Source organism: Rhipicephalus sanguineus, chromosome 9, assembly GCF_013339695.2.
Source record: "Rhipicephalus sanguineus isolate Rsan-2018 chromosome 9, BIME_Rsan_1.4, whole genome shotgun sequence".
Lineage (NCBI taxonomy): Eukaryota > Metazoa > Arthropoda > Arachnida > Ixodida > Ixodidae > Rhipicephalus > Rhipicephalus sanguineus.
Genome location: NC_051184.2, coordinates 3,859,105 through 3,886,902, shown reverse-complemented (window position 1 = coordinate 3,886,902; position 27,798 = coordinate 3,859,105). Strand labels below are relative to the sequence as shown.

General features: G+C 46.2%; 1 protein-coding gene and 1 non-coding gene across 6 annotated transcripts in view; both read left to right on the top strand.

Moving 5' to 3' along the window:
• The window catches only part of LOC119404471 (uncharacterized), an 87,857-nt gene that overhangs the window by 41,093 nt on the left and 18,966 nt on the right, over nucleotides 1-27,798 (top strand). The window contains exons 2-4 of one of the 5 annotated variants that reach the window (XM_049418890.1): nucleotides 2,153-2,251; nucleotides 18,146-18,235; nucleotides 25,926-26,044. The exons of 1 other annotated variant lie outside the window; for it this stretch is intronic. In XM_049418890.1, coding sequence (XP_049274847.1) covers nucleotides 2,153-2,251; nucleotides 18,146-18,235; nucleotides 25,926-26,044 — 308 coding nt within the window. Of the gene's footprint in view, nucleotides 1-2,038; nucleotides 2,252-18,145; nucleotides 18,236-25,925; nucleotides 26,045-27,798 lie in introns of those variants that run through there. 3 more of the 5 variants (XM_037670975.2, XM_049418888.1, XM_049418887.1) reach the window with 3 other exon arrangements.
• Nucleotides 16,787-16,860, top strand: Trnat-cgu (transfer RNA threonine (anticodon CGU)). The gene has a single exon. It is a non-coding gene; the product is annotated as a tRNA-Thr (tRNA).

Below are 27,798 nucleotides of genomic sequence, written 5' to 3'. Positions count from 1 at the left end.
ACTGACGCTCATGGTCCCGGCACAGCACTGTGTATTTCTCTGGAGGAAAACTCCCGATAATTTGAACGGGTCGGGAACGGTTAATTCTAACTGGGAGCCCCCTGGATTTTCGCAGAAGTCGGCCCAGAATGATCACAATGTGTTGGAAAACCAAACCAAACCAAATTTACTAGAGACCCAAAAACAAGAAAACAATAGCATTCCTCCGCAGAAGAGAATTCGGATGATGCACCGGAGCTCTTGGTCAAGCTGCAAACGATGCACATGGATCGCGACAGAAGAGGCGCAAGGAAATGCAAATTACTGATTACTTTTAATTTTGATTGCTTTAACTCTGCCATGTAAATTGACGGATTTTGGGAGCATAATTGACGCCATATATTGAACATTAAGGTTCACTTCTCACATGAATGCATGTCGCTACTTGATTCTGGAGTACGACAGACTGATCGATTAATTCTGCTTGCAGTAAGAGCTCCATGAACTTAATTACAAATCACCTGCCACAAACGTGTTGTATCGCCTAATTCGCGTTAACGAGTCCAAAGGTGCGTCTTCTTTAGTTCTGGCCGCGCAGTGTGGCGCTATATCCGTTCATTCTAGCGCCCACCCGCCCCTAATTTATAGTATCAATTATAGTAACATTTTATAGTATAATTCGAGTTCGACTTGGCGACGCTTTTATATATATATATATTGCCTATAATATATATATATATATATATATATATATATATATATATAGATAATAGTAGGTGTCTGTGTGTGTTTGGGGGGGGGGGGGACGAAGAACAGGCATCTGCTACGGGCCGCGTGTTCGAGACCCTGATCTACTATATGTTCATTCGTGGAAACGCAAAACGTCCGACAAGATGTACCTCAATGGCTTCACCAAGTAGAAAGCCTTCTGCAGATTAAGCAATTTTACAGAAGCCTGTTACCTCTGAAACTTGAGTCGCTTTTCTTTCTGTTGGTATACTTTTGTCTGGCAATGCAATAAGTATGTGCATAGGCAATAAAGAAAGAAAGGAAAAATGATGTGTAGTGTATTGGCTAAGACGCGATCGCCTTCGGTAGCGTCACGGCCCGGGTTCAAACCCAAGCAAAGGGGTGGTGAACAGCTATTTTAACGCGATAGCGTTAGAGAGCTCGCAGAAATTCCGCCGTCGGCGTCGGTTGACGGCCGTCGTTTGTAAGCGAAAAATCGAGAAAGATGCAAATTAAATAAACAATAAAATCTTCGGTCGCATTGAGGATCGGACCCCGGCCGTTTTCGTGGCAAGCAGGTATTCTACCACAAACCCACAATGTTACTTGCAACTGCTTCGGAAAGAAACACTACATAAATGCCATGTAGTGGAAGGAGTTTCCTTAACGCATTTTGCGCGGCAGGTGTCACAATGAAAATGAGCCCATTCGGCGATTTGTAGGCGCATTGGCGAGGCCATCAAACACGACTTTAAATTGCTCTGAAGCTCTCAGTCGACTGCATTGTTCGCATTGTTGTTGCATTTGTTTCCAGTAGAAACGGAAGAACAGACGAACAGGAAACACGAGAACAGACGATATTATATGGGACGAAGTTGACATATGGGACGAAGCCGCAAAACACGGCAATAGGAAATGTAATTAACGCCGGGTCACTGCCTCTCAAACACATCCACGATGCAGTGCTCCTTATTTGCATATATATAAGAATTAGCTTGTTGTTCGGACGAAACACGGACAGACAGACACCCGGGAAAAAGAAACAGAGAGAAACAAAACACAAGATACAAACAGAGCGAACCGCGATCGAGACAGAGAAAATAAAGAAATTCAAGAAGAGGAAGAGGAGGACGACAGCCCAGCAAAACAGCTGCGCGCATCTGCTTGAAACGCAGTCGGAACGCGCTTTTTAAAAGAGAAGAAGGAGAAGAGAAAAAAAAAATAATAAACAGAGCACCACGTGACTCAGTGCGACACATGTGTGCCTAACGGCAAGCGCCGTGCCAGTGGCTTGGGAGCTGACTTCGAAAAAAGACAACCCTTTAACTTCTTGAAACGTTAGCGAGACTACAGTTGGGGAGTCGATATGATGCCCTATCTCCGAAGCGGCGTCGCGACGCTCATGCGACGCGTCTCTCTCGAACCTTTCGCAGAAGACGTCAAGGTAGACGACGAGCCGGCGAACTCGGCCGAGGAGCCCTGGGATCCAGGTACCGGCGTAGCGCCGCCGCCGCCGCCGACGACGCCGCCCTGTGACGAAGCGGTGAGTGAGTGTGCAGACCGGCTCTACCGCGTTTCCTCGCGTACTTGCCGCGCCAGCTGCAGTGTGGTCATGTGGTTTATACTCTCAGTCAAATCCTAGCTAGAATACACGCCTGCAGGCAGGAAATCCGGTCAAATTACGGCCGCTGCTAGTCAGATGGTTACACGGCTCCGTATAGGGGTCTCCCAGAAGAAGCGGCCCAATTCTAAAAGGCCTTCAGAATATCCCTGACGATGCTTAGCCGTGATTTTAGGTCAAATTTTTCCTGGCTAGGCACGGTCTGCGCTTACGCATGAGGTCATGTCTGTACGCGGCCCTGAAACGGTTGCGGAATAAAAAATACATTTTTGACACTGTAACGGCTTTTTCTGCCGCCTTGCGGCACTAATCATCAGCAGGGTTAACTAGAAGATTAATATTAATGCATTTATACACAAGTGCGACATGCTCTACAGAGCATTGGTCTCAAACTCACCCCAGCTAGGGAGCCGCAGTCATGAAACACTCTCCCGATGGGCCAGGATGATGAAGTAGGTTGGAGCGACGGAAAGAAAGGGGGGGGGGGGGGCAGTTTGAGCAAAATGTCACCTACTGTGGCAATTCGAAAGAAGGCATTTCTCATATCTGCTATATATCCCGTTCGGTCCTGGCGGTGTCAATTGTCACCACCACACATTTCCCCTAGCACCTCGGAAATGAAACCAAAACTGCTCATTCTTGGGGGAATAATTCTTATATGATCCCCACTGCGATTGACACCAAAGTTGGGGCATGTCTGCGAAGCTGGGAACCAGAAAGAAGCAGAACCTTGACCGAAGTCATGGGTGACGCCGATGCGGGTCAGCTGAGGCGGGCTAAGCGCCATTTTGGGGACGACGTACAGAAGCTGTTTTAAGGACTATCACACTGACATTGGTCGTTGGCTCACATTTCGTGTACTCTTGCGAGTAGCAGGAATAAAGAGGCCATTTTTCTCATTTCACAACCACTGAGCCCTGATGACCTAATTTGACTCCTTGTTAATTAATCCATAAATACCTGCACCACTGGCTCAATAGTTCATTTGGGGTCTTCTGAAGTCATAACTATTAGGCAAACACGCATACAAAAGGTATCCGACCAAAATAAAAAAATTTGGGCTGAAAGGGATATGGGTCAGTCTTGAAGGCGCTCAGCGCCAGTTCTCGAGAAACATGTCGATATTGATCGACAGAATGAGTGAAATCAGGACACCTATTCTGAATTATAGAGTTTTTGTTCTACGGTTACGTTTCAACACATGGTGACCAGATTGGATGCTTCACGAAAAGGATGCTTGAGACCAGACACGTCTGTGTAGCTCGTGAACACACTTATTAAGAAAAAAAAAGTTTTAAAATGGAACGAAGACAGTCATGTGCAGGCCGGGCCGCTGGTTTACAGCCTCCGCTTCCGATGCCGAAGGCACTGGGTTCGATTCCCAGTGCCGTCTGGCACCTACCGGTTTTTACACTGGGGAGGGAGATATTCCCTTGCCTGGCAAGCTCTGTGTTGTAATGAATTGCACTTGTGGTTTTACGTCCCAAAACTACGGTTACGCTTATGAGAGACGCCGTAGTGGAGAGATCCTTAAATTTCGACCAACTGGGGTTCTTTAACGCGCACCTAAATCAAAACGCACGGGCCTCTATGGCATCTCGCCTTCATCGAAATGCGGCCGCCGCGGCCGGTATTCGATCCCGCGACCTTCGGGTCAGCAGTCAAGCGCCGTATAGCAACTAAGATCTCCGCGGCGGGTGAGCTCGGTGTTGTGTCTATTCTCATTTCCACTCGCCTCTTTCACTTCCGTTCCTCTCCCCCATCGACGCTGCGCCGTGCTCTTTTATGGGCTGTAGAAATAAGCGTCTCGTATTTAACTTGCATATAACGTTGACATGGCACATATAAGGGGCGTAGCCAGGGAGTCCTCCCTGGCTACGCCCCTTATATTTTCTAAGTGCTGCATACCGCCCTGTCCCACTGCTTTCCACTCTAAGATATTACAGTGAACGAAACAACACCTATGCGGTTTTATTAAAGCAGAAAAATAACTAAGATGTTTGGGCGAAAGCTCTCTCTCTATTTTCTTGCCGGTGGCGCATAACAACCCCCGAAAAACATTTCTGGCTACGCCACTGGTACATGTGCATACAAATAAAATTTTCTTACTTTTTCATCATGTCACGCGAGGCACGAACTCCATGTTGTGAAAGTAAATGGCTAGCAAAAGTGGAAGGCGCGAAATCAGTGACCACGCATAAGATGAATAGATTTCGAGTCCTAAAGAAAAGCTTCGCAATGGACAGAGGAAAAATGTAAATGAAACGATGACGCGCTTCTCACAACAGCCTGCCCTTGGTCCCCGCCTTTCCGGGGGGTAAAGACGGAAAGTAAACAGTTCTTTGGATGCAACAACCTGCAGGGCCTCAGCGCACGCCTATACGGCTATTAATGAAAAAAAAATACAGTTTTTCATCAACAACCGTCTAAAAATACAGTTGTATTCCTTCATTCGTTGTTTCTTTCCAATTCCCACATATCCTTCCTTTCTTGCTTCGTTCCTTCTCGTCACTGCTTCCTCCGCTGCGTCCTCGTTATTTCTCTGACTTAATGCTTTACTTCACGGTTCACCCTTACCCTCATTTTCCCCCTGCTTCTCCTCCTTTATTGCCTGACTGTCTTCCTTTTTCCCCCTGAATTTATTCTTTTAAACTCATTTTTTTCGTGCTTTTCACTTCCTTCTTTCACTTCCTTACTTCATTTGTTCTTTTCAATTTTCTTCGCTGGCTCTCTCTCTCCCGAGGACTTTCTAAGTGCGAGCGGGCGTGCATGTGTCGGTTATGCTCGAGAAAACGCGGTGCATTCGAGGCGATGACGTCTCCAAGGTCGCGCACTGCTGACGCGCCGCGCAGCAATCGCACCTCGCAAGGTGCGCGCTGATGCGAGGTAATTTCACGTGCACGTCTCACGCTCAGCGAAGGCACAAGCGGCGTAACGCGTGACAGGGTTCGATACGGAGAGGTGATATCAAGGACGCGAGAAGAGTTTATGTCAAAAGGCCCCCTCGTACTGGCAACCCTACCTCTACTTTCGTTCGAGAAGTGAATTTATTTAACTGCGTATACAGGCATCTAACGGTACTTACCTACGGGACAGAAATCTCTAGATTTACGAAAAAGGTTCAACTTAAATTGAGGACGACGCAGCGAGCTATGGAACGGAAAATGATAGGTGTAACCTTAAAAGAAACAGTCACACGGTCCTTGCTGCATTTGTCTAACACGACTCGAAGGTGAAAGCCACCGTTTTCTTCTCATTCGATTGCAGTGATTCCCCCCTCCCGATAGCTCGCGTGATTTTGTTTGTAGTACCTCCGGGATCGGCCCACATTTGACCAAGCGAGGATGTCATGTGGCGTTATCATAATGATATCATAATGTCATAGAGGGACGTCATCGCATGACAATTTTTTGCATCCTTCGGTTGACGCCGACGGCCCCAACAGTCACTATTCGCGTCTGATGAGGCACCTAAAACTTTCGCCTTAATAGAGCAGAGTGGGGCCAAGCAACAAACGCGTGGTAAAGACATTGATTGATTGATTGATTGATTGATTGATTGATTGATTGATTGATTGATTGATTGATTGATTGATTGTTTGATTGATTGATTGATTGATTGATTGATTGGAAAACTTTATTCAATAAATAAGACAGATAAGGCTTAGTCGAAATGAGGAAGAAGGAATTGACAGGGGCATGTAGTGAGAAGCCAAGATAACTGCTGGTCATTAAAAAGTAAAGACTGCATGATTACAAGAGAAGGCAAGCGCGCGAGGGCGAGGCAGAAGGTTAAGTGGACAGATGAGATTAAGAAGCTTTAGGGGATAACGTGGCCGGCAGCAAGCGCAAGACTGACTTAACTGCCGAAACATGGGAGAGGCCTTTGCCCTGCAGTGGGCATAGTCAGGCTGATAACGATAGCGATGTTCGTACCTGCGAAGGTGCAGCATTCGCAACGCTCGCAGCATTGAAATTCGCGCCACGGAATCAAACGCCGTTGCGCGTGTACTTACACCTATATACTTTGTGCGCCCGCGCAATTCTGCGAGGCTTCCTGATTAAACGACTGATCAAGCGTTACCCCCCCCCCCCCCCCCCCAAAAAAAAAAACGCATAACAAAATACGGCAGGGGTCATTAACCCAAACACATATCTGCTTGTCGTATGTATATAGCTGTAAATTCCGTACAACAGCTGTTGCAGAAACAAGAGTACGTATACGGTGACCTGCGTGTGGCAATACTCGTATACCTGTGTGAGAATGTGCGGCGCAAAATAAAAACGGAACGCGAGTACTTCTACGGAAATTATTAAACTGAAACAATCTATGGGTAGGAAACTCGGGTTTCGGAAGGAGTTTATGGGTGAGAATTAAGAAACATTTTCCGAGCTATTATTGGCAACAAGACCTCTAATGATGCAAATACATATAAGTTGTATATACCTATATACTCATTGCTGAATACACAAGCACAATGAATGAATGAATGAATGAATGAATGAATGAATGAATGAATGAATGAATGAATGAATGAACTTTATTAAAAGTCCAGGCGAGGCGGAGGGAAGTGGGGATTAACCCCTGTCCCATGACAAATTTTTTATTATATTGTATAGCTCATATATGAAGCCTACCGTATATATGCGCTTAATACCACAACTAGTTGGCTAGCACTTGCTGATGCTGCTTAACTTTCTAGCTAACAACCCTTATGAAAATTCGATAAGATAATACATATCAAGCATTATGACTATCTCGCTCAATTAAACACTCAGCACACTATACGTCAGTTCGAGGGAAGTTCGCCGCCAGTATTTGAATATTCAAGCTCAGCTGGGTGACTCGGTCGAATTTCACGAATTGAAAGCGACTCGATGCGCCGAGGTGCGCCGTAAGAAATAAGTGCGCCGGTTAGATAAACGACCCGCTTATAACCGGCACATGAGGTAAACTGACGTTTGTACCCTTTTTTTTTTTTGTGCGTGTATATCTAACATTCGACCTGTACATTTAAGACAATAAATCGCTACAACTATATCCCAATCATCCACCCTATACAGTTATTTATTTATTTATTTATTTATTTATTTATTTATTTATTTATTTATTTATTTATTTATTTATTTATTTATTTATTGAATACCGCAAACACGTGTCCAAGCAGGGTGGATGACAAAGGGTACATACAATGAAAATACGCTTGACAATCAATATTTCATACGTAATAAAAAAGAATGCCGGTTATAATAAAGTACAAAAAAACGCTAACTAGTATATACCATCTGTATTTTCCTTAGTCAACCAAGGCACGCACAAAATGCAGAAACGGTAAGTGCGCGTTCAAACGTCATTTTTTTTCCTTAACAAATTCTTTAGGATGCTGCCTTTGTTTTGTTATTTTTTTCTACCTGCCGACGCCATGTGCCTGCCGATGTAGTGCCCGACAACCCTGCGATGTTTTGTGTCCTTATAAATAGAGAGATAAATGAAGCTGTTTCGTAAATAACTTCTGCGGAAGTGCGCAAAAGGGGGGGGGGTGTTCGAGAAAGGGAAATCAGGCATCACGAGATCCTGCATCACGAAGCCACACAAGGCAAACCGAACTAATTTCTCAACAGAAGAGCTTCGCATGCCATGCCTCTTCAGTGATCGAACCCGCGACCAACACCTTCGCGGAGCGGCCGTTCTGCCAACTGAACTATATATATCACGATGATGTTATAGTCTGGTACACCGCAGACTTAGATGAAAGATGGTGTTTTTATATCACGTCGACACGTTCAGCTACTTCTTAAGTTTCCGATCTCGCTTAACTGTTAATAACTTAATCGTCTCAGCATTCGCCTCGAAGAAAATTACGCCTACATCCCTTACGTCATTTTTCCATCAGAAATCTTTTTACAGAAAATTTGCAGAGGGACAAATTCTTGCTTTCGCTAATAGAATTTAGTTTTTGCTTACTGAAAAGTTGACATTTCATCCGTAGAATCGTAAAACGAGCTGGAATTAGCTAACTTTAAGGAAGTTTCCAGAGATTCGTCAGACACGCCGTCAACTGCGTTGCAAACACATTTCTATTTCGGCGACCTTGGCAACTTTAGCGTGCCCCAGAAACCATAAGCACGCGAGCGTTCGCTCAATGTAGAAAATTACGCCACAGTCCCCTTCCCGCCGCATGCTTCGCATAACATCGATTCCCACGGTACGTGGGATCTGCCGATTCTTTTTAAATAATGGTCTAGTGCATATTCCGTCACAGACATATATTTTACACCAGAATTTGTTACCCAATATCACCCAGTGTTGTTATTCGACTAAATAACGGTACGCGTCACACAAACTGTCCAACTTTTCTGAAAATTTCCGTCTCAAATGTATGATAGCTTGTGTGGCTTATATTTCAGCCGCTGCGATGAACTAGTGGTTACAGTGCTTGGCTGCTGACCCAAAAGATCTGGGTTCGATCCCAGCCGCAGCGGCCGCATTTCGAGGGAAGTGAAATGCTGTATAGGCCCGTGTACTGTGCGATTTCAGTGCATGTTAAAGAGCCCCGGGTGACGAAAATTATCCGGAGACCTTCACTACGGCGTGCCCCTGAGTCGATTTGGGACGTCAAACCTCACAAACAAACCTTGTCTATATTGTCACGTGGTTGTAACGGTGAAGCAAGCAGAACACCAGCAGGTAAGGATTAAACACTTTATTGGGCGAAATTGTGCCCAGAAAGAAAGTAAGTGACACACTCGGTGCAACGATATAGCCTCGAGCACAATCGTCTATCTTCGGTAATCTGATCAGCGGTAAAGCGCGTCGGCATTTACACATGTCGCATCGAAGATTCCAGCGTTGTCGTTGCTGGCTGCGTTAGTTCCAGAGTATAAACTCTATTGTTCGCGCTCTGGGCGCAATCCTATCGGAAGGTTCTAAAATAATCGGGAAGGCTCCCGGCTGAGGCTTTATTTTTTTCATACCTCACAATAAAGAATGTCATTCGGGCGCGGTCAGCGCAAGGCATGGTTACGCGTGTAACGGGCCGTTTACTTAAAACTATAGAAAAAGAAGCGCGCGTGGCCATGTTTTTCCTCACTAAAGCCTTCGCCTCCGTATTAAGCTTTGAATTTTTATTCACGATGACTCACTAATGGCTTCTGAAACTCAACTTAGTTTCTCATAGAGTGCTCTGCTTTAAGAGAACAAAAGAATATAGAGATACGTGTATCGATCATAAAACCAACACAATGTAAAAGCAAAAGGTCAGAGGCAACAAAATGAAGGACAACTCAACTCGGAAGAAACCGAATGTGCTGCAGCGCGATTGTGCGGCATGGCTGCGTCAGCGTAGGCAGCGCTGAGTCGTGCTCGTTTAAACAATAGCCGATTGTGCTGCAGTCTGAAGCGCGACGTGCACTGGCCCTGCGTCGGCGGCTTTTTAGAGAAATCGCGTTGCGAATAGGGGCTCCAGTGCGAAATGCATCGGCGCGCTAACGTGTATATAACACTGCGTCTTCGTAAAGCCCCTTTGGCGAAAATGCGCCGTTTAATGTAGAAGCGTTTTCTTTTAAAGGGACACTAAAGTGGAACAATAAACCGGCTTAGATTGATAAACTGTATTCTGAGCAGGGTGTCGGAACGAAATGTCTTTTTTTCGTTTCGGGCTTAGTTTCATTCAACCGCCATAAGTTCCGTTCCGTTTCTGTTCCGGAACGGAAAAAAAAAAGAGCAAATGTTCCGTAACAGTTCGTAATGGTTTTTATTTGTATGCGAACATTTGAAGTTAAAGTAACGATAAAAACGTAAGATTTGTGGTGCAGTTATTTGCCCTCCTCTTAAGAGGACGCCAAATAAAAAAAAAAAACGATTTTTCTAGTGTTAGTACATTACTCTTTCACGATAACGAAAACCTCACACTTGCCGCGAGAAGACGTTTCGTATAAGCAAAAAAAACTAGCCAAAAGAAAATTCGGGTGGCAAAGCCACCTTGAAGTTTTCGCAACAGGATAGAAGGTTGGGCTACTGGTACTAGCCCAACATTTCTTTTCGCGCCACTAGCCGTGACGTCATGGATTTTGGCGGCGTCTACAGGCCGTACGTAGCTCTTAATAGGTAAAAATTAGTACATTGTCTTCTAAGGGAGCCAGAGACTTAACATACCAGGTCTCTGAAAATTTCGTTGAGCGAATGTGGGCCAAAATACGGAAAAATTAACACTTTAAAATCCGTCACGTCGCCATCGGAAGTTTAGGCGGGAAACTTAAATATGAAGCTTTTGACATAGATTTTTCTTATCTATTAATAAGCCTACGACGGTGAAATTAGCGGACGCTACGGCTTTCAGAGTATAATTTATCGGCCTAAACCAATTTACTGTTTCACTTTATTGTCCCTTTATGCACGTGGGCAGGGGTAAACACGTTGTTCCCACGTTATTGAGAGGAGCGCAAGTAACTGCACCATGAATTCCTACCAACTAGCGCAAACCAGCACACATCTAAGTTATGGTATTTAATTTTCTCAAAAGTGAATTACACATTTTTTGAGCAGGCTCACTGCTTTGTGTCAAGGGAGTGAGCATGATCTAAGAAGCAGCTCGCCATCGCGTGTACTCTCTGATATGCGAGACCGCTGTTCTGATAAAACAAACTTCAGCGCCCAGAATGCCCTGTGCACATCTTTACTTTGGAATTCCTGCCTGAGACGCGCTAATACTGTACCCTGAGATACGCATTATTGCTCACGTTGCATGGAATTACATGCTCACGTTGCATGCACGTTGCATCCGTTGTTCCGGATCGCCAAGTTCTCCCGTGAACCGAAAAACAATTAAAAACGTTTCGGTTTCACTCCGGAACGAAATAACAGATAACGTTTCGGTTGCGTTTTCGTTCTGGTCAAAAATATCGTTTTTTTCTTTTAGTATGTAGTTTTTGGTTTTCGTTCCCTTCCGACACACTGACTCTGAGAACTCTGGTGTCGCTAATTTCACCATCATATGTTTATCAATAGAGGAGGAAATCGAAGTGAAAGTTTCATCTTTAAATTTCGCGCCTAAATCTCCGCACGTGACGTCACGGATTTCAAAGAGTATATTTTTTTTTGTATTTTGGCGACTATGCATCATGATATTTCCGGAAACTTCGTGTTTTAGGACAATGTACTTCATTGTTACCGATTAGTATTTGTGTATAACCGTATAACTACAGTAGACGCCTTCAAAATCTATGACGTCACGACGTAAAGCGCGGGAATCTGAAGGTGGCGTCGTCTTCTTCCGGTAAGAGTGGTGTTTTCGGTATTGTGAAATTGTAGTTTACTAATACGCGAAAAAAATCTTTCTTCTTTCTCTTTAACGGCCCTTTACAGGAACACTAAAGTCAAATAACAATTTATGTCCTAGTGAAAGGTCAATGTTCGAGAACGTCCTAAACGTCAATATTATCAACAGGAGCGCTCTACTAATTGAGAAATTAAGGTAAATGCAGGACACGATATGCGCCACCAATGGGACATTTTGGAATGAGCCCGATGACGTCAAGAGTCCTGAGCACAATTAATCACTAGCGCTCAAACTACTTATAATTAAAAAATAACATTCGGTGCATTACAAGACGTAATAAAATGCTGCTCATGCGTTTCTCTTTGATTCAGGGAAAAAAGAACTTGGCATTACCATGGCGAACGGCGCGGGTGGTTCAAAAGTTCCGTTTTCACCGGGATGCGCTCCGCTCACGCGGTCGCATCTCTGGTAGCTTCCGCTAGCGTAGTCGCATTCTCGTGGCTGTTTTCGTGAACCGTCCCTCTTCGCTCCTTCTGCACGACTACCCGGGGGGAGGGGGGGGGGGTGAACATTGGCACAACGCGGATCACACAAGTGAAGGCGGCGCCACAGATTTCATGGGCCGATCGTGTCGCATTTCGGCGGCAAGGCGCACGAGCGGCGTAAACAGAGGCTCACCAAACGGCGCCCGCACAAATACACACACGTACATGGGGCGCGCGCATTCCCGCACCGACGGCCGGATCGCATGCATGCAGCTTCCCGACTCTACACAGCAGTGTCTGAGTATCAAGCGCTTCCGTGGTAAACATCGCATTACAATGCAAGCAGCAGCTTCCAGCAAAACAAGGATAACAGGAAGTATTCTCAATTGCGTTTCCGGCGGAAGCGCAATGTTTCCAGATAACGGAAGGTGTTGGCGTAGCATTCGTTAAAAGCGGCATTGGGCGTCACGCGTCCTTGAGAGGCGGGTGGTTTGAATTGCGCTAACAGTATGCGGGCCACTAAAGCGTGATTTTCTTTACTAAGCATTTCCTTGACACGAAACAAACACTACGACATTTCTGGAATGGTATTTGAAATGTCCACGCCGAATGGTATTTTGCCTTTAGTGTCCCTTTAAGCAGTCATGACACTCATTTTGAACCCAAGAATATGTGTGTGACAGATTTGTGTCGACACGCACACATGACCTATACAAAGTATGAAAGTTTAATATAGCCTAGAACATATACTCAATTTTAAATGCCTGGTTGATCACGCTGCCAGATGGCACCACCGATTCAACCAATGACGTGTGCGGTTCCTGTAACGACGTAATCCACAAACGCTCTGAGAAATGTGCGCACAAAGCGAATCTATCTAATCTACACAGATCCCTACGGGATGCCGTACGGGATATCATGCACAGCAACAGTAGTAGATGTGATACATTTAGAGCAAAATAATAGAATGCGCGGAGTTGTCTCTCAGGAACAATACTAGCGTGAGGATTTTCAGTAGGCACAAGAGACCTTTATTACAGATGGAAACTCACTGCGTGGGCTAACCGGCTTCACGGCAGTCTTAGCCACTGCTGCTTCTATGCATAGATGACCTTGTTACACCCCAATGAGTAACATTCTCAGGTATTACTCTTCACTTACTCCTTAGACCGACCACAGAAGACGTCGTTTAGATGCAGTGGCCCGTTTATTACCGTCGACGTAACCAGACACTCCCCTTGTCTGACCTTGCTCGCGTAGACATCTGTCCTAAAATGGCACGCTGAGGCACAAAAAAAGAAGGTAGAAGGAACTAGAGACGTTGCGAACGTACGTCAAAACACGCCGACGTCAAGGTCTAGCAGCGCGCGAGCAAACGCTGCCGTGTCACGTATTCTTTTTTTTTTTTCGCTCCGCCTCGCGAAGTTGGTCGTTCGTCTCTGTTTGCACGTTTCTCGGGGGAGAAAATATGTTCCGAGGAAAAACCGTGCGTTTGTATAACGAGTGTGTTTGGGCTTTCGTGGACCCTGGCTGTTTCAGAAAGCTCTTCGCTGGCGACGCTTCGGAATGCCCGCCCCCTCGGTGCCACGCCCAGAGATGTTCGGAAAAACCTGTGCCAAAGTGGAGGCCTTTTGTGTCGTTTAGTTGCGCTAGAACGGTGCGCTAAACGGCAGCACATGTACTCCGAAAAACAATAGAATACACGCCAACGTTTTTATCCGATCGTGAGAGGAAAACGAGCTCGTCCACGTTCGAGATCATAGGCGTGCGAAGGGCTCTCCATTAGGGGGCGGCGAAGTCTCATCGCAGCTCCTAGATCTCAGTGGCGTTTCATATATATCAGTGGCACTTATATACCTATGGAGCCACTAGGAGTCCACTTGACATAAGTCAAATGGACGGCACTTAACAACACAGTTGCTCAATTTGTATACCATACTCGACGGCAACTTTTCTTGACAGCACTGTGGAAGCTACAGAACCGAAACTCATGCCTGCGCGCGCGCCGGAAAATATTACTTATTTTTTATTTTCCAATTTTCAGAGTTACCTAGCTCGAATTAACAAAGATTTCTTCATTACAAAAATAAAACAAGTACGGGAAGCCGTTGGTGGAGAAAAATTTATTACACACTTTAAATTCTTTTTTTTTCTCTTTTTTCGTTTCTTGGACAGCACCACGTCTTCCGTAAACACCTGTTCTCGCCGTAAACATGGCGTCCCCGATTCTGGCTGGACCATGTGAGGCCGCAAACTCGCTCTTTCGTGTTCCGAGAAAGATATACTCGAAACGAGACACAAAGTGGTTGTCAAAACAGACCAAGCAAGTTAAGCAAGCACCTCTCGCACTCTCAATAGATCAATGGAATTCACTTCCATCTAGCATTGCCACCATCAACGATCACCAGTCCTTCCAGTTAGCGCTCCACTCGTTTCTCGAGCGCGATACCACTTTTTTATAAATCATTTTTTATTGTACGTATACCGTATGGGTTCATTCTTTGTGATCATCTCATAAATTGTACAAACATGGAAAATAATCATCCCGGCACCATCGATATTTGTAAATCATGTGGTTTGCATTGTATTTATATTATTTTCTTTTTTCCTGTATGCCTGAATTATCATCTTTACGTTTTCATATTGTGTTGATAGTATTACCTTTTCAATTACTGTATGCCTCAATTGTAACTGTATCTCTCACTTGCAAATTAGACGTTTTCGCATTGTATTAATAATATTACGTTTTCAATTACTGTATGCCTGAATTGTGACTGTATCTTTCACTTCCAATTAATCCCCCCCTATGTAATGCCCACCGGGCCCTTAGGGTATCCAAATAAATAAATCTGCAACGTCTATGCTGGGGTGAGGTACCTTCAGCCTGAAATGTCGACGAAGGCTGCGAGCAAGCAAAACCGAAATTGAAACTCAAATCGGCTGCAAGCTGCCGGATTACATGCGTAGTACGTAACACAAACGTGCGTATGCCCCGCTGCCGTAGCCTTCGCGCCACTGCCAAGGTAAGTTTTCGCCGGGTGTAGTAACTTTCAATACAGCAATTTATTCAACCTCAGTACCATTAGTAATGAGAAAAGATTGGAATCATTTGTTTGAATACTTTTGTCCGGGCCTCAGGTCGTCGAGACAAAGTACCTGCAGAGTCGCGCGTTTCGATACCCCGAGGAGCGCAATCGTGGAACTTCTGGGCTCCGTTACACGCGGTAGAGAGTCACGTGACCCGAACAGAAACGTCAAGCAGGACGCTTAATCAGTTTTGACTAGGACTGCATCAAAGCCTATCTCATTCTTTCGGCAGTGACAGGTTCATTTTATACCGGGAAAAAATAGAAAAACACATGGCTGATCCCTTCGTCATAGGAATCAGTATAGCACGCAGGTGAAACGTATCTTCACAGAAATAGTGCTTATTTTGTAGTGATATATGAGAGCTTGTACAATGCCTATTCATGTTTGGCAGCTATCGCACCGTTTGATGTGGATGCACCCACGTTGACACCTAGTGGCACATTTCCATCGCGACGACTAACGCCCATGATCGCGATTTAACCGTTGTGGTATAGCTGCAGTTTCCAACATATACCTGGACACAGCGTATCGTGAATCCCGCGCAAAGATGACATCAACAAGCACATAATGAACACTGGTAATCGCCATGCACTTCTTCAACGTGTTGTCAATTAAGGAGGGAAACGGCACGGTGTGCGCTCCCGAGTAACAGGGTAACCTACGCCTGTGCTCATGCATACACTACCACAGTGCGCTTGAGCAACACGGGAGGCAGCGGTTGGTAGCTCGAGCCGCGCACGTGCGCAGGCGTTCCACGTCTCTCTGGCCCCTGCCTCGGCGGTGGCGACATATCGTTGGTACATGCGGAAGCTGCATTACTCTGTCAACGAGCCGTCACGCAAAAGGCGAAGAAGGTAACTGCGTCCAGGGCGACTCCCCGATGCTATAGCGCGGCCAGTGTTTTTCGCTGGTATCGAGACGCTTTAACTATGGCCTCTAAAAATGCGCGCCGGCGCTCAATCTCGGAGGCTATGCTTTAACTGCGTCGTCGCCGAAACGTTCTCTATCGGCGCTAGTAAGTGTCATGCCGCATTACTTCACTGCACCGGTCACAGACGGCGGCACCGCCCTGTCTAGCCCCGCCAACAGAGAGCGCCGTGCGAGAGAGTATGTATGAGAGATATGAGGCGCGTTTGCGGAAAGTCGCGCAAATGTCTCTTTAGCTTAGCTGGTAGAGCACCGGGCGCTTATCGTCGCGGCCCAAAAGGTCGTAGGTTCGATTGCCGGCGGTGGAACTTTTTCTTACAGCTTTTCTTTCTCATCAGTTAGCGCTCATTTTATTGCCGTCATATCCGTGACGGAAATACGTCACTAAAGTCATCGTGGACCCCGGCATAAAACACTTCCCTTAATAATGAAAACCACCAGACAACGAAGCCACGGTAGGTGGAGGAGACGTTAATTGTACTGTTTTAAGTGTATTGTACTAATTAAGATATAGATGTGAAGAAAGTAAAGTGGACGAAAAGACAACTTGCCGCCGGCAGGGACCGGACCTGCATCTCCTGATTAAGCACCCGATGCTCTGACCAATTGAGCTACGGCGGCGGTCGTCCCCTCGCCCACTTTATCGGGTATTTATGTTCATGCAAATCTGGGAGTGTCGCCGCCGTAGCTCAATTGGTAAGAGCATCAGGTGCGTAACCTGAAGGTTGCAGGTTCGGTCCCTGCCGGCGGCAAGTTGTTTTTTCGTCCACTTTGCATTCCTCACATCTATATTGTATACTACAATACACTTAAAATAGTACAATTACCGCCCCCTATACCTTCCTTGGTTCTGCTGGCTTTCATTAAGGTTGGGTCAAACAAAGAAACGAGCCCTCGAAATTCCCTTCCTTCATACTTCCCCTTATTGTATGACGAGCCAAAACCACAGCCACGGTCGGCACGCGTTATGATGCCGTCGCATAATGAAACGTATTTTCTCTAATTTGGGTCGTCGTTCTAAACTAAGATAGACTACTACTCTTCGTTCGAAATCTAAAAGGAAAAATACGTTCGTTGTTCGCAAAACGTTTGAGAAAAGAAGTCAGATAGGACAGAGCGCACTTTCAAACTTTTTGCGCACGAAGAACGTATTTTTCCTTTTAGAATGCAGCGCAAACCAGCCCAAGTAGCCACCCTGTTGCGTTCGTAATCATTCGTAATCGTAATCTATCGTAATGATCTATCGTAATCATTCTACTGTGAAGGCGGGAGCCGACGGATGGAAACGCAGTGGGCTACAGACGTGCGAACAAGAATAAGGGCCTCAGACATATACGATACTTCGTTTACATTGTCGCGTGGTCGTGACAATATTAACGTTTAGATGCCACGTGGTCGCGACGTTGAAGACTGAAGACAGCAGTCTGCGTGTTCAAGAAGAAACTCTTTATTTGGGTGAACTTGTGCCCGCGGGAACGAAAAGTCGAACTACAAACCAAAGACGCTGTAAACTGATAGCGGCGAACAGAGCGTCGGCCGTCGATAATTTCCCAAGCGGTAAAGCGCGTCGGCATTTATACATGCATGTACCATCGAAAATTCCAGCGTTATCGCTAGTGGCCGCGTAAGCTCCAGAATAAACTCTAACGTTCTCGTTGTGCGCGTAATCCCATCGGAAGATTCTAAAATAATCTGGAATGTTCCCCGTTATTCGAGCGCGGTTTGCGCAAGGCACTTTAGTTACACGTGTACGTAAAAAATAGAAAGATACGAGCGCGTGTGGCGCTATTAAGAGCAAAATAGTTTCATCAGGAGCTTATTCAACAGTTCACTCGACCCCACTTTTCACGGAAATGCCGCTCGACTGGAGCATGGCCAATCTAATAACGCCACCGGAATATGCATGCACGCGTGGTGTTTACCTGTCTGAGAATGGAAACCAACTGAGGAAGTCCGGGCCGGAAGTGGCCGTTGTTTCCGCCTCGCTCGTCCGACTGAAACGCGGAAGTGCTCTTTTCTTTTGATTTTTCGACGCAGGCCGAAAACTGCAGCGTGGATGGCGAGGCAACCGACAGTGTCTCGGTGGCCAGCGAAACTACCGAGACGGAGACCCGCCCACCTAGAACGGTGAGTGGCACGAACTTTTCTTCAAGTCTCGCTGGTTGTTACTTAGTTCACTAAAGTGAATCTTTATTTCATTGTACACAATACGTTATTTCATTTCACTCGCACAACTGGCTCTTCTATTGTGGCTTAGGTGTTGGAATATACATCATGCTAAGCTCCGGGACGTAATAATAATAATAATAATAATAATAATAATAATAATAATAATAATAATAATAATAATAATAATAATAATAATAATAATAATAATACTTTATTTCAGCATCAACAGGAAGGAATACAACTCTCGTAATGCTACAGGGTGCTATCAAAAAGCCTGTAATGAATTGACAAAGGCCAGCGTCCCGTTGTCCACTGCTGTTTTGCAAAGCAAAACAGCAGTGTACAACAAATAAGTAGAAATAAGGAAAAGCCGATAAACATTACGACGGCTTTAGGTAGAAATCAGTGCACATTTAGATGACAGGACTAAAAATGCTGGGGGCAGAATTGCACTTGTAGATCACAACTTCAGCAGTTATAGTAGGCTATTGAATTTCTTGTTTTGTGGCAGCAATCTCTGAACTCCTCCGCGTGTTCAATGCCCGGCCATGGCGGTTGTATTTCGATGGGGCCAAAATGCAAGAACACCGAACCATCTGGAAATCGGCCCGTATGTGAATAAAGCTTGCAAAATAGTTACTGCGCATGCGTGAGCAGGTATGTTTTCCACGAGAACAGCCTCCACGAAAGACCAACAGACAAACTGTATATCTTTTGTTTCCCTTCACCACTAATCCCTGTCCCTTCTGTCGTTTCTCCCTTTCGCTCTTACAAGATGGAAGGTACAACGAGGCATGACATTCCTGCAATGTGTTGTGAAAAGCCCGCAACTTCGCTGGAATGTAGTGGGGTGAACGAATGGGTGAACGCGCTTTTGAGCGAGAAAAGCAGTCCGGGAACGAGAGCTTGTGCGGGAAAACATTTTTGCAGGAAAGCCAACTTACAGATGTTTGCAAAGTGTACGCTCGCTGTTTTGCACACAAAGTTTTTTTTTTTTTTGTACGATTCCTATGTAGTTTCTCGTTTGTGAAGACTTCCACGAGAACTTCCGCAAAACGCCTCGTTAGAATGGGTGGGTACCCGTTCAGCACCTGCAAGCAGCCGAAATAAAAGGCTACGGAGAGCGAAGGGTCGCGCCAACCGATGCGACGTGCGTTCGGCATGTCAAGCTCCATCAGCGAGCATGCAGCGGGGTCACAAAATTGTCAGGGCTGAGCCGTTCTTGAGAAGATGCCATCGACCTATTCGCGTATCAATGCTATGAAATTGCTTAGTCATGTGTTCCCCTTTCCCCGTCTATTCTCGAGCTTCGCTCCACGCCATGTTTGCTCAGCCGTGCTTCCAAGAAGGCCTGCATAAATAACGTGCTTTCCTCACCTTCAACCTCTACACACACACACACACACCCGCCCCCCCAAACTTCACTCTTCCCAGCACTGGTACCGTTCTACAGTGAGACCGTAGCATTAGAACGGCTTCTGACCACATGATTGGGCAGCAAATAACGTACCAGTGACGTGGTGAAGAACAACGGTATAGGGTGGCCACCCTGCCAACGGTTTTGCGTATATCGTGTTTTTACGAGAACCCCCTTGGGACAGCGGGTAGATACGATAGCCCCCGTAATCATGTAGCCGTGAGTTACCAAAAATAGTTCTGTAAACGAATGCCCAATTATACGCTGCAAAAATGCAAATACGCCCTTTACTGTTCATCCAACCTTGACTGCTGCCGGTAGCGACCTTCGTGTGACATCCTGTTAGCGTAGGCTAGCGGCACTCCGAGCCACTTTCCCGACTCCGACAGATCCCAGGCCCCGAACCCCATCGCTGTGACGTCACGTCTGCAGGGATGAATTTCGAGGTAAATTCTGAAAAGTACTTATATCAGTGTGCAATATAAATTAGATTATTTTGTAATAATGATGCGTGATATTCGACTGCATTCAACAGATTTATGTTAAGAGCAAAAAAAAAACTAAAGGAATAAAAAATAAGTTTTCCACGGGCGCGTGCAGCGAGACTCGGGAGATTATGCATTCATTAGGCCGTAGTAGCTGCCAATGATTTCTATTTTTCGTACACATTACGCGCAGCGTAGTTTGTACTGAATCACCTGCACGTTTCACACACGTTTGTTTATGCTACATGTCTTACTCGTTAATTTGCTTTACCATAGCTCGCATTTGTATGTGCCTTACGCATTACAGGCCCCCGTCAGAGCATATCTTCCAAATTTTAGCCTGTCATCGACATGTCTAATTAAATGGATTTTCCTAAAGCTTTTATTGAAGCGACCCTGTTAAGGAATGTACATAAACGCGAATTTTATTCACGACAATTTACCTCTTTACGAAGAACACAGGCACATCTCAACAAGTGGACTACCATGATAATTTCTACCACCTCAGGTTGTTCAACGTGCACTGACAACGCACAGCCCACGGGCCTCCAGCATTTTGCCTCCATCGAAATGCGACCGTCGCGACCGGAATCGAACCCGCGTCTTTGGGACCGTTATCAATGGACTACCGCGGAGATTTAGAACAATGAGAAAACTTCCAATCATGGGGTACGTTTCCAAAGTTCTGAGAGGCCGACTACTGAAACATTTCTCAACAGAGTTCCATTTTCATGACGCAACGTGCGTAAACGATTGCGAATTGTCTGTGTATTTGGAAGAGCTGGCAAATACGCACACAGTCACCGCAACTAAACAGGTAAACGAACGACTGACACGGTGTTCTCGTTTTCCGCCATCAATTGTTCTACTGGGTCACGCGTGATAAGACAAATCTGCAACACAAAGTGGGGGCGTGATACAAAGATACGGCTCAATGCATTCCGTTCCGTCGTTAGTCGTTTCGCTCATGTCACCTCGCTGGCGCGCTGCCAAAGTTCAGTGTACAGGCGCCTGTTTGTATATTTAAACGCGACTCAGAGGCTAGCCATGTCATAGATCATTTGAACGCTTTGTTACGTCCTTTTTTTTTAATGGTGCTGTCGTGCGCGTGTCATATAGCTGCCAACAGAGCACGCACGCCAATCCTGACGCTCTTTCACCTCCAGCTCCTCCGTATCGTGTGTCAAGATGTGACGCGTATGAAGTCTCATTTTAATTGCGCGAAGCGTGTGACATATTCCTTTCCTCTATGATTTTTATAATAGTATGCTTTTTCTTTTGAGGGCATCTAAAGCACTCCGAATTCATAGACGATAGAGCGCCTTCTTCCTCGCCTTCACTCTACCCTTCCTACAGGCGCTGTCTATATCCTCCTCGCCACTTATTTCTTCACAAAACACATGCAAAATATCAGCACTCAGCGTACGTTGAGCCTATCGGTATTTCGCGCTTTTCGCCGACACGTTGTTATCTCAGCTTGCGTAGTAGAAAACGGACAAAACGAAGTGAAATCAGTTGCTCACTCACGATAGTCATGCGAGACAAGGCAGGACGGGCGTGCGACTGCATTGCAGAGCACGGTCGGAGACAGTTCACAATTGATATCCCTCGTGTATGGACCAATCGAAAGCTTGTTCTCTCTTGACATCACTTGAACAGACTGCGGGCGTCACGAATTGCGCCTAATGGAACGGGAACCACGGGAGAGAATATCGCGCTCGTTCCTTGCATATCTTCGGAGGTTGTTTGGGGGCAATGCCTTCCCCAATAAAATGGCCCGAGGATTGATTTACCGGGCTCAGGACAGCATCGATTCGGGCTTCTCGAAGGAGCGGGCGCACACTTTTGAAGAGCTCACGCAAATACACCGTTTGAACCGCCGCACTTACCCTCCTCCTTTCCCGTTTTCACTTCCGAGAGGCTACGGGACTCTTTCGCACGTGAAGGGGGCCGGAAGTTGCACTCTTTAGGATATGCAAACACGCCATTAAGATACCATTCGGGCTAGTGTTAACTGTCACCTATATGGTTGGATGAATTATCACTCAGCTACTGTTGGTAATGATGGCCAGTTCCAGCAGCCGTATCTTGGTTAACAATATAATGAAAATCGAAGTAATGCTCAATCATGTACTACCTCGCTAGTTGCCCAAATTGTCTGTTGGATTCATTTGGTTGTGTGTAAGAAAGAAACGAGGCCCTCGGAAAAAACATTCCCCTTCTTTCGACTTTCCAGCCGACTGTTTCTGCTTCACTTTTTTTTTTCTTTTTTCTTTTTCAATTGTCCTCGCAAGCTTCTTCTGCAACTGCTCCGAATCGTAGCTTACCGTTCTTTCTTTGCATTTTGTTCAAAGCTGATTTTTCCAGCTAACAAAAAACAGTGCTGTAGGGACGGCGCGTCATTGAACTAAAAACTGCCCGCGCCGACCTGCGCAGCAGCCACTTTTAGGTTCGTTCTTTATCTAAATATAGCTCGCCACATGCGACGCCGTGCGCTTATGTTTTTTATCAGTTTTAAAGCCTTGACCGAACGACTCATTTTATACGCACTCACCACTCGCTCTACACAGAAGCCGCAATTCCTAATCTGATCAAGTATAAATAGTCGGTATAGCGCTGCACAACCAAGCAATGTATACACAGAAAGAAATAGTCGAGTTTAAAGAGACAGAGAGAAAAACGATTTTTCTCGAATTAGTAAACTTACTCTTTCTAAATACCAAATTCACCGCTTTAGCTGCGAGAAGACGCTTGTTAAACGAGACAACACGCAAATAGAAGATGCGGGTGGCGACGCCACCTTGAAATTCCTGCAATAATCGTCATGACGTCATAGATATTGAAGTCGTCCACAGGGGCCTACGTAGTTCCTAATCGGCACAAGTCAGCTACATTTTCCTCTCAGGGGGCCAAAGATTTAACAAAGTTTCAAGTAATTGCATTGAGCCAACCTTGGCAAAATACGGTAAATACACTTTGAAATTCATGACGTGACGAGCGGAGATTTCGGCGCGAAATTTAAAAATGAAACATTGACGTTGATTTTCTCATTTGTTAATGAGACTGTATGATGGTAACATTAGGCTCATTAGAGTTTTCAAAGTCGAACTTATGAATCTTAGCCGATTCATTCATATTTTCACTTTAGTGTCAATTTAACATCCCGAAATGCCGTAGTTAATCTTGACTACCTACAGGCCTGGAGAGTAAGAGATAGTGAGAGAGTCTTTTTGAAGTAACACAAAAAATAAAAATTTATTTCGTACAAGTAAATTGCGCTTTCACAGTACCTACTAAAAGCACCACTCCTGTCGCGGGAAGGCGTTCGGTAAGCGACGAAACGCACAAAACGAAAACAAAGATGGCAAGGCCGCCTTCAGGTTGCCGCACCGGCTTATCATGACGTCACAGATTCTGACGGGCATCTGCTAGGGCCTACATAACTGCCTACCGTTTAAAATGAAGAACGCTGGATTTTAAGGGAGCCAGCCACTTAACGGGTCCAGTTACGATAAGTATAATAATATCTGGGGTTTAACGTCCCAAACAGTTACGATAAGTATTATTGGCAAAAATGCGAAAAGGGGCTGAAATCCGTGACGTCACACTGACATTCAGGGGATGCGGGTTCGAGCGCGAAATTGAAAAACCAATCTTTGACCTTCCATCCTTTTTCATCTAGTAATGAAGCTGTGTTCGCTAAAATTAAGGATAATACAGTTCTCCAAGAAGGCTGAAGGAAACTGAAGGGAAACTGACATTGTGTTTCCCTTCGGTGTCCCTTGAACGCTTGTTGCAGTGAACATTTGCCTCGTGGGCCCGGCTCGGTCTGGTGAAGAATGCAGTGGTATATGGACAGCGCACGACATATGCAGAACACACACGAAACACACCACGGCAGTCAACAAATTCATATGAAGCTTCGAAACAGAAAGTTGAGCTAGTTGGTAAGGATTCGTCATCAAAGAGGTTAAGGTGCGCAAACATGGACAATAGAGAAGAGAACAAGACGACACAAACACCTACTGTGAACTAAGAGGCACAAGAATGAAGAAACCAGTCCGACGGTTGAGGCCTGGCATACTGATAGTATAGCTGAGACGCGTCCGTGAGCCAGCTTTCGATTAACTTACGTAGAGACGAAACCAAATTCCTGAACAGTTATCTTTCGCGAATTGGCACGGGGCGCTACCACACCTGTGCGTGCGCAGCTTTTGTGTTGTCTTTCTTTTACCGTCGCAGTGCGCCCTTTTAGTTGATAGTGTTCGGTGTTGTATCGCTCTCTACTCTCGCGTCCGTGTTTACGCGTATTACCTTCTTTAATGATGCACTGAAATCCCTCAATGAGATTAGTGTCGTTTTAAGAAAGTTAGAAAGTGCTTTCTTTGCGCAGGATACAAAGGCAGGGTTTGTCGATAGGCCGCGAGAACGTCTCTAAGCTGAAAAGATGACCAGTCTTTGACGAACGTTGATTTCAGACATTTTTAAGTGGGGTTATGATCTTTCCTGTAATTACCTAGCGTGCACTGAACTCAGTCTACACGCGTGCGCGCTTTTTGTGCTAAATACATGCCCCAAAAAAACAGCAACAAGAGGCCACGCTGCCTACCTCGCACCTGTTCCAATCCCCTCTACCCTTAGCTCGCGCCCACTAGGTCTTCGCACGCGACCCCAAACCCATATTCTCCTCCTTTTTCTTTTTTTGAACACTGAAAGGAACAAAAGAACAAAGCGTTAGCGCACATTTACGCCGCAACCGTACCGTTGAGCGAGGAAAAATAACTAAAAAACAAAAACAAATGGAAATTGAGGCCAGCCGAGTCGCACAAACACTTCGAACGAGGCCGCAGCTAGCACGGCACGACAGCGTCCGGCCGCCGCGACGAAGAAACCCCTCCGAGGCAAAGCCGGCGGCCTGTTCCGAACGGAAGCAGGACGCATCCCGTCGACGTCTCGGCCCCCCTACAACGCGAGGCGGCAAATCACGCCACGAGCCGGCGAGCGACCTCAACGCTCGAATGAACGGCGGCGGCTGTGGAAAGGAGGCGCAAACAAAAGCGCCACGTCTCCCCTCTCTCATCCTTCTCATATTCCACCCGCGGCGGCGTCCCTAACAATCAGATTTCGATAAACTGTTGTTTGTTACCCCCGACGAGTGTCTGCGCAACGGCCCGGCGATGCGCGCGCCGGCGCGCGCCCGCGTCACTCAACAATCGTCAGTCGCGCGCATTTCTTTAGAGCGACGTCGCCGCTTGTAGCTCGATATGCGATCCGCGCGCGGTAGAGCTTTCCGTTGGTTACGCCATGGATACAGTCACTGTAACTTCTAATTTAGGCAGGTCGTGACCGAGGAATGCAGGTGTTTGGAGCTCGCTGGATGTTGAGATTGCCGTGACCTCTTGTCTTCGACGCTTCGTTGCCTGTGGCGGGTTGTGGCCAAAAAAACCTAATGAGTAATGCGAGTGAAGTGTGTACCGACGGCGTGAAATGATCCCCGGTGACCAAGAAACGTGCGCACGCTGAAAGCTCCCAATGTGTTTCAAGTGATGTGACTCCTGTCGTCATCGTCAAAGCTTGATGGCGTATCTAGACAGGTGGTCGTGGCCGTGAAATGTGTAGTTGTTGGAAGCGTGCCGGACTGTAGTTGAGACTGATGTGTCTTTCGTTGTCGTCGTGGTGGTGGACAACGCGACGTTAATGACCCAAAATGTCTCGGCGTTCTCGCGTTGCGTCAACGCCGCTGCAGGTTCCCAGCACGTCGTGGGCCGCGAAGCGCGTCAGGCGACTCCTGGCGGTGCAGAGCGCCTTCGGAGCACGCTTCGGCGCGACAAAGGCGCCCTCTGCACCTACATTCTCGGACGCACAGTAAGTACTGAAAGTATTTTCTGTTGACGCGGCAAATGTTTGAGGCCTCTACATAATTCAAAATGCCGGTCATAACTGCGTTAAGGCTCGTTCCCACGTGCGACTAGAACCGGTCGCGCAACCAAGTTAAAAAGCGACTATGACCGATTTTGTCGCAGCGTGGCTGCTTCGGCTCAGTCGCTCGCTTCTCGATTTTTCACTGGCGCGACTGCACTTGCAAATCTTTGAACCAATCACATGCGCAGAAACAGGACGTCAGCTTATTTTGCAGGGCAGTGACAGCAATTATGGTGGGGCTGAAGAAAATAAACAAAAAGAACAAATGCCCCAACCTGAAAATGCCAGTTATATGTATAGCAGACGTGTATTCTGTGTCGCACGCAGGCGAACATCGGTCGGTTTTTGGTCGCCAGTCGCAAATGGTCGCGCTTCCGGTGCTGGTCGCAGGTCTGAATGAGCCTTTAGTCAGGCTTCGATCGGCCTCCAGAATAAAGAAATTTACTTTTTAGATTACGCAATTGTTGATAGCCAAGTGTTAAGGTCACTTGCCTTGTGTGACTTTATAACCACGAGTAATGGTCATGAGTTATCTTGTAAGACCGTGCGCAGTTGAGAATATATTAACGTGTTCTGTCAACAAAATTTTCAGTTCAAAGTCAGCGCTAGTGTCCTCGTTCTTTTTTTTTTTTGCACTGTTTGCTTGTAATCGCCATGAATGTACTGCAAGTATCTCTCGCATTCTGTGTAAAGATTCGCATAAAAATTATTCCCAGAACGTACAGTGGCGTTAACAGTGTGTTTCAGTAAAGCGCTACCATCTTACCGTTACCGGCTGCCACGACTACGCATGCGCGGTTCACCAGCTGCGTTAGAAAGTCTCCTTCGGTTGGGTCAACGACACGGCGGCGTTGAAATCCATCGACGCCGTTGGACACAAGGTTTTGTTTGCGAAAGAAAAAAAATCGCCATGCTTGTCTTTCACTAGTGCCACTCGAGATTTGCTGTTTCCTGTCGTCGTTCAAGACCGCTGACAATGAACGAGGCGATATCCCATACAGGAATAGAGGCGCACGCTAAAACAAATGATTCAACGTTTAAGAGAGACGTCACACCTGGAGACACCACGAGAACGAAAGTGGCGACACTGCTTGTAGAATTGTACGAAATATTGGTCAGTATAGTTACGTCGCCTAAGTGATAGCCTATGTTATGTATACCTTCTCCATGGCCTCCGAGGCCACGCGCCCGCCATCAGGGAGGCCGTGCCTTCTCCCATATAGTTTCATAATAGTGCACTAGAGGGAAATCTGACGCTAGTGTCTATGGGAGCCGCAATGAATGGCGCCTCAGCCAGCATGGGGGTGATGATTAGTACAAGGCTTTGCCTAAACTTCGTTCTTGTGGCTCCGTGTGGCCTGCGCAGCCGCTTTGTCGCAAGACGACGTTCAGCGAACGTTCAGATCTCCCACTTCACCACCTTGAACCTTTCAGGCGTGACCAATTAAAATCAGCTCGCGAGGTTCACAACGACCCGTTCTTTTATCCGAAACGAAAGCGAAAACAATATTAAACAAGGCCACAAGTGCGTTCGAAGCCGCAAGCACGAAGACTGTAGGCACATCCATCATTCCCATGGTGGCTGAACGATCGCAGCACCAGTCAGTGTTCCCTGAAGTAAATATTTTAGGAAACTATGCTTTCTTTGATAACGTCCGGTGATGTCATAGAGCTAACACGCAGTTTCAATTTCCCAC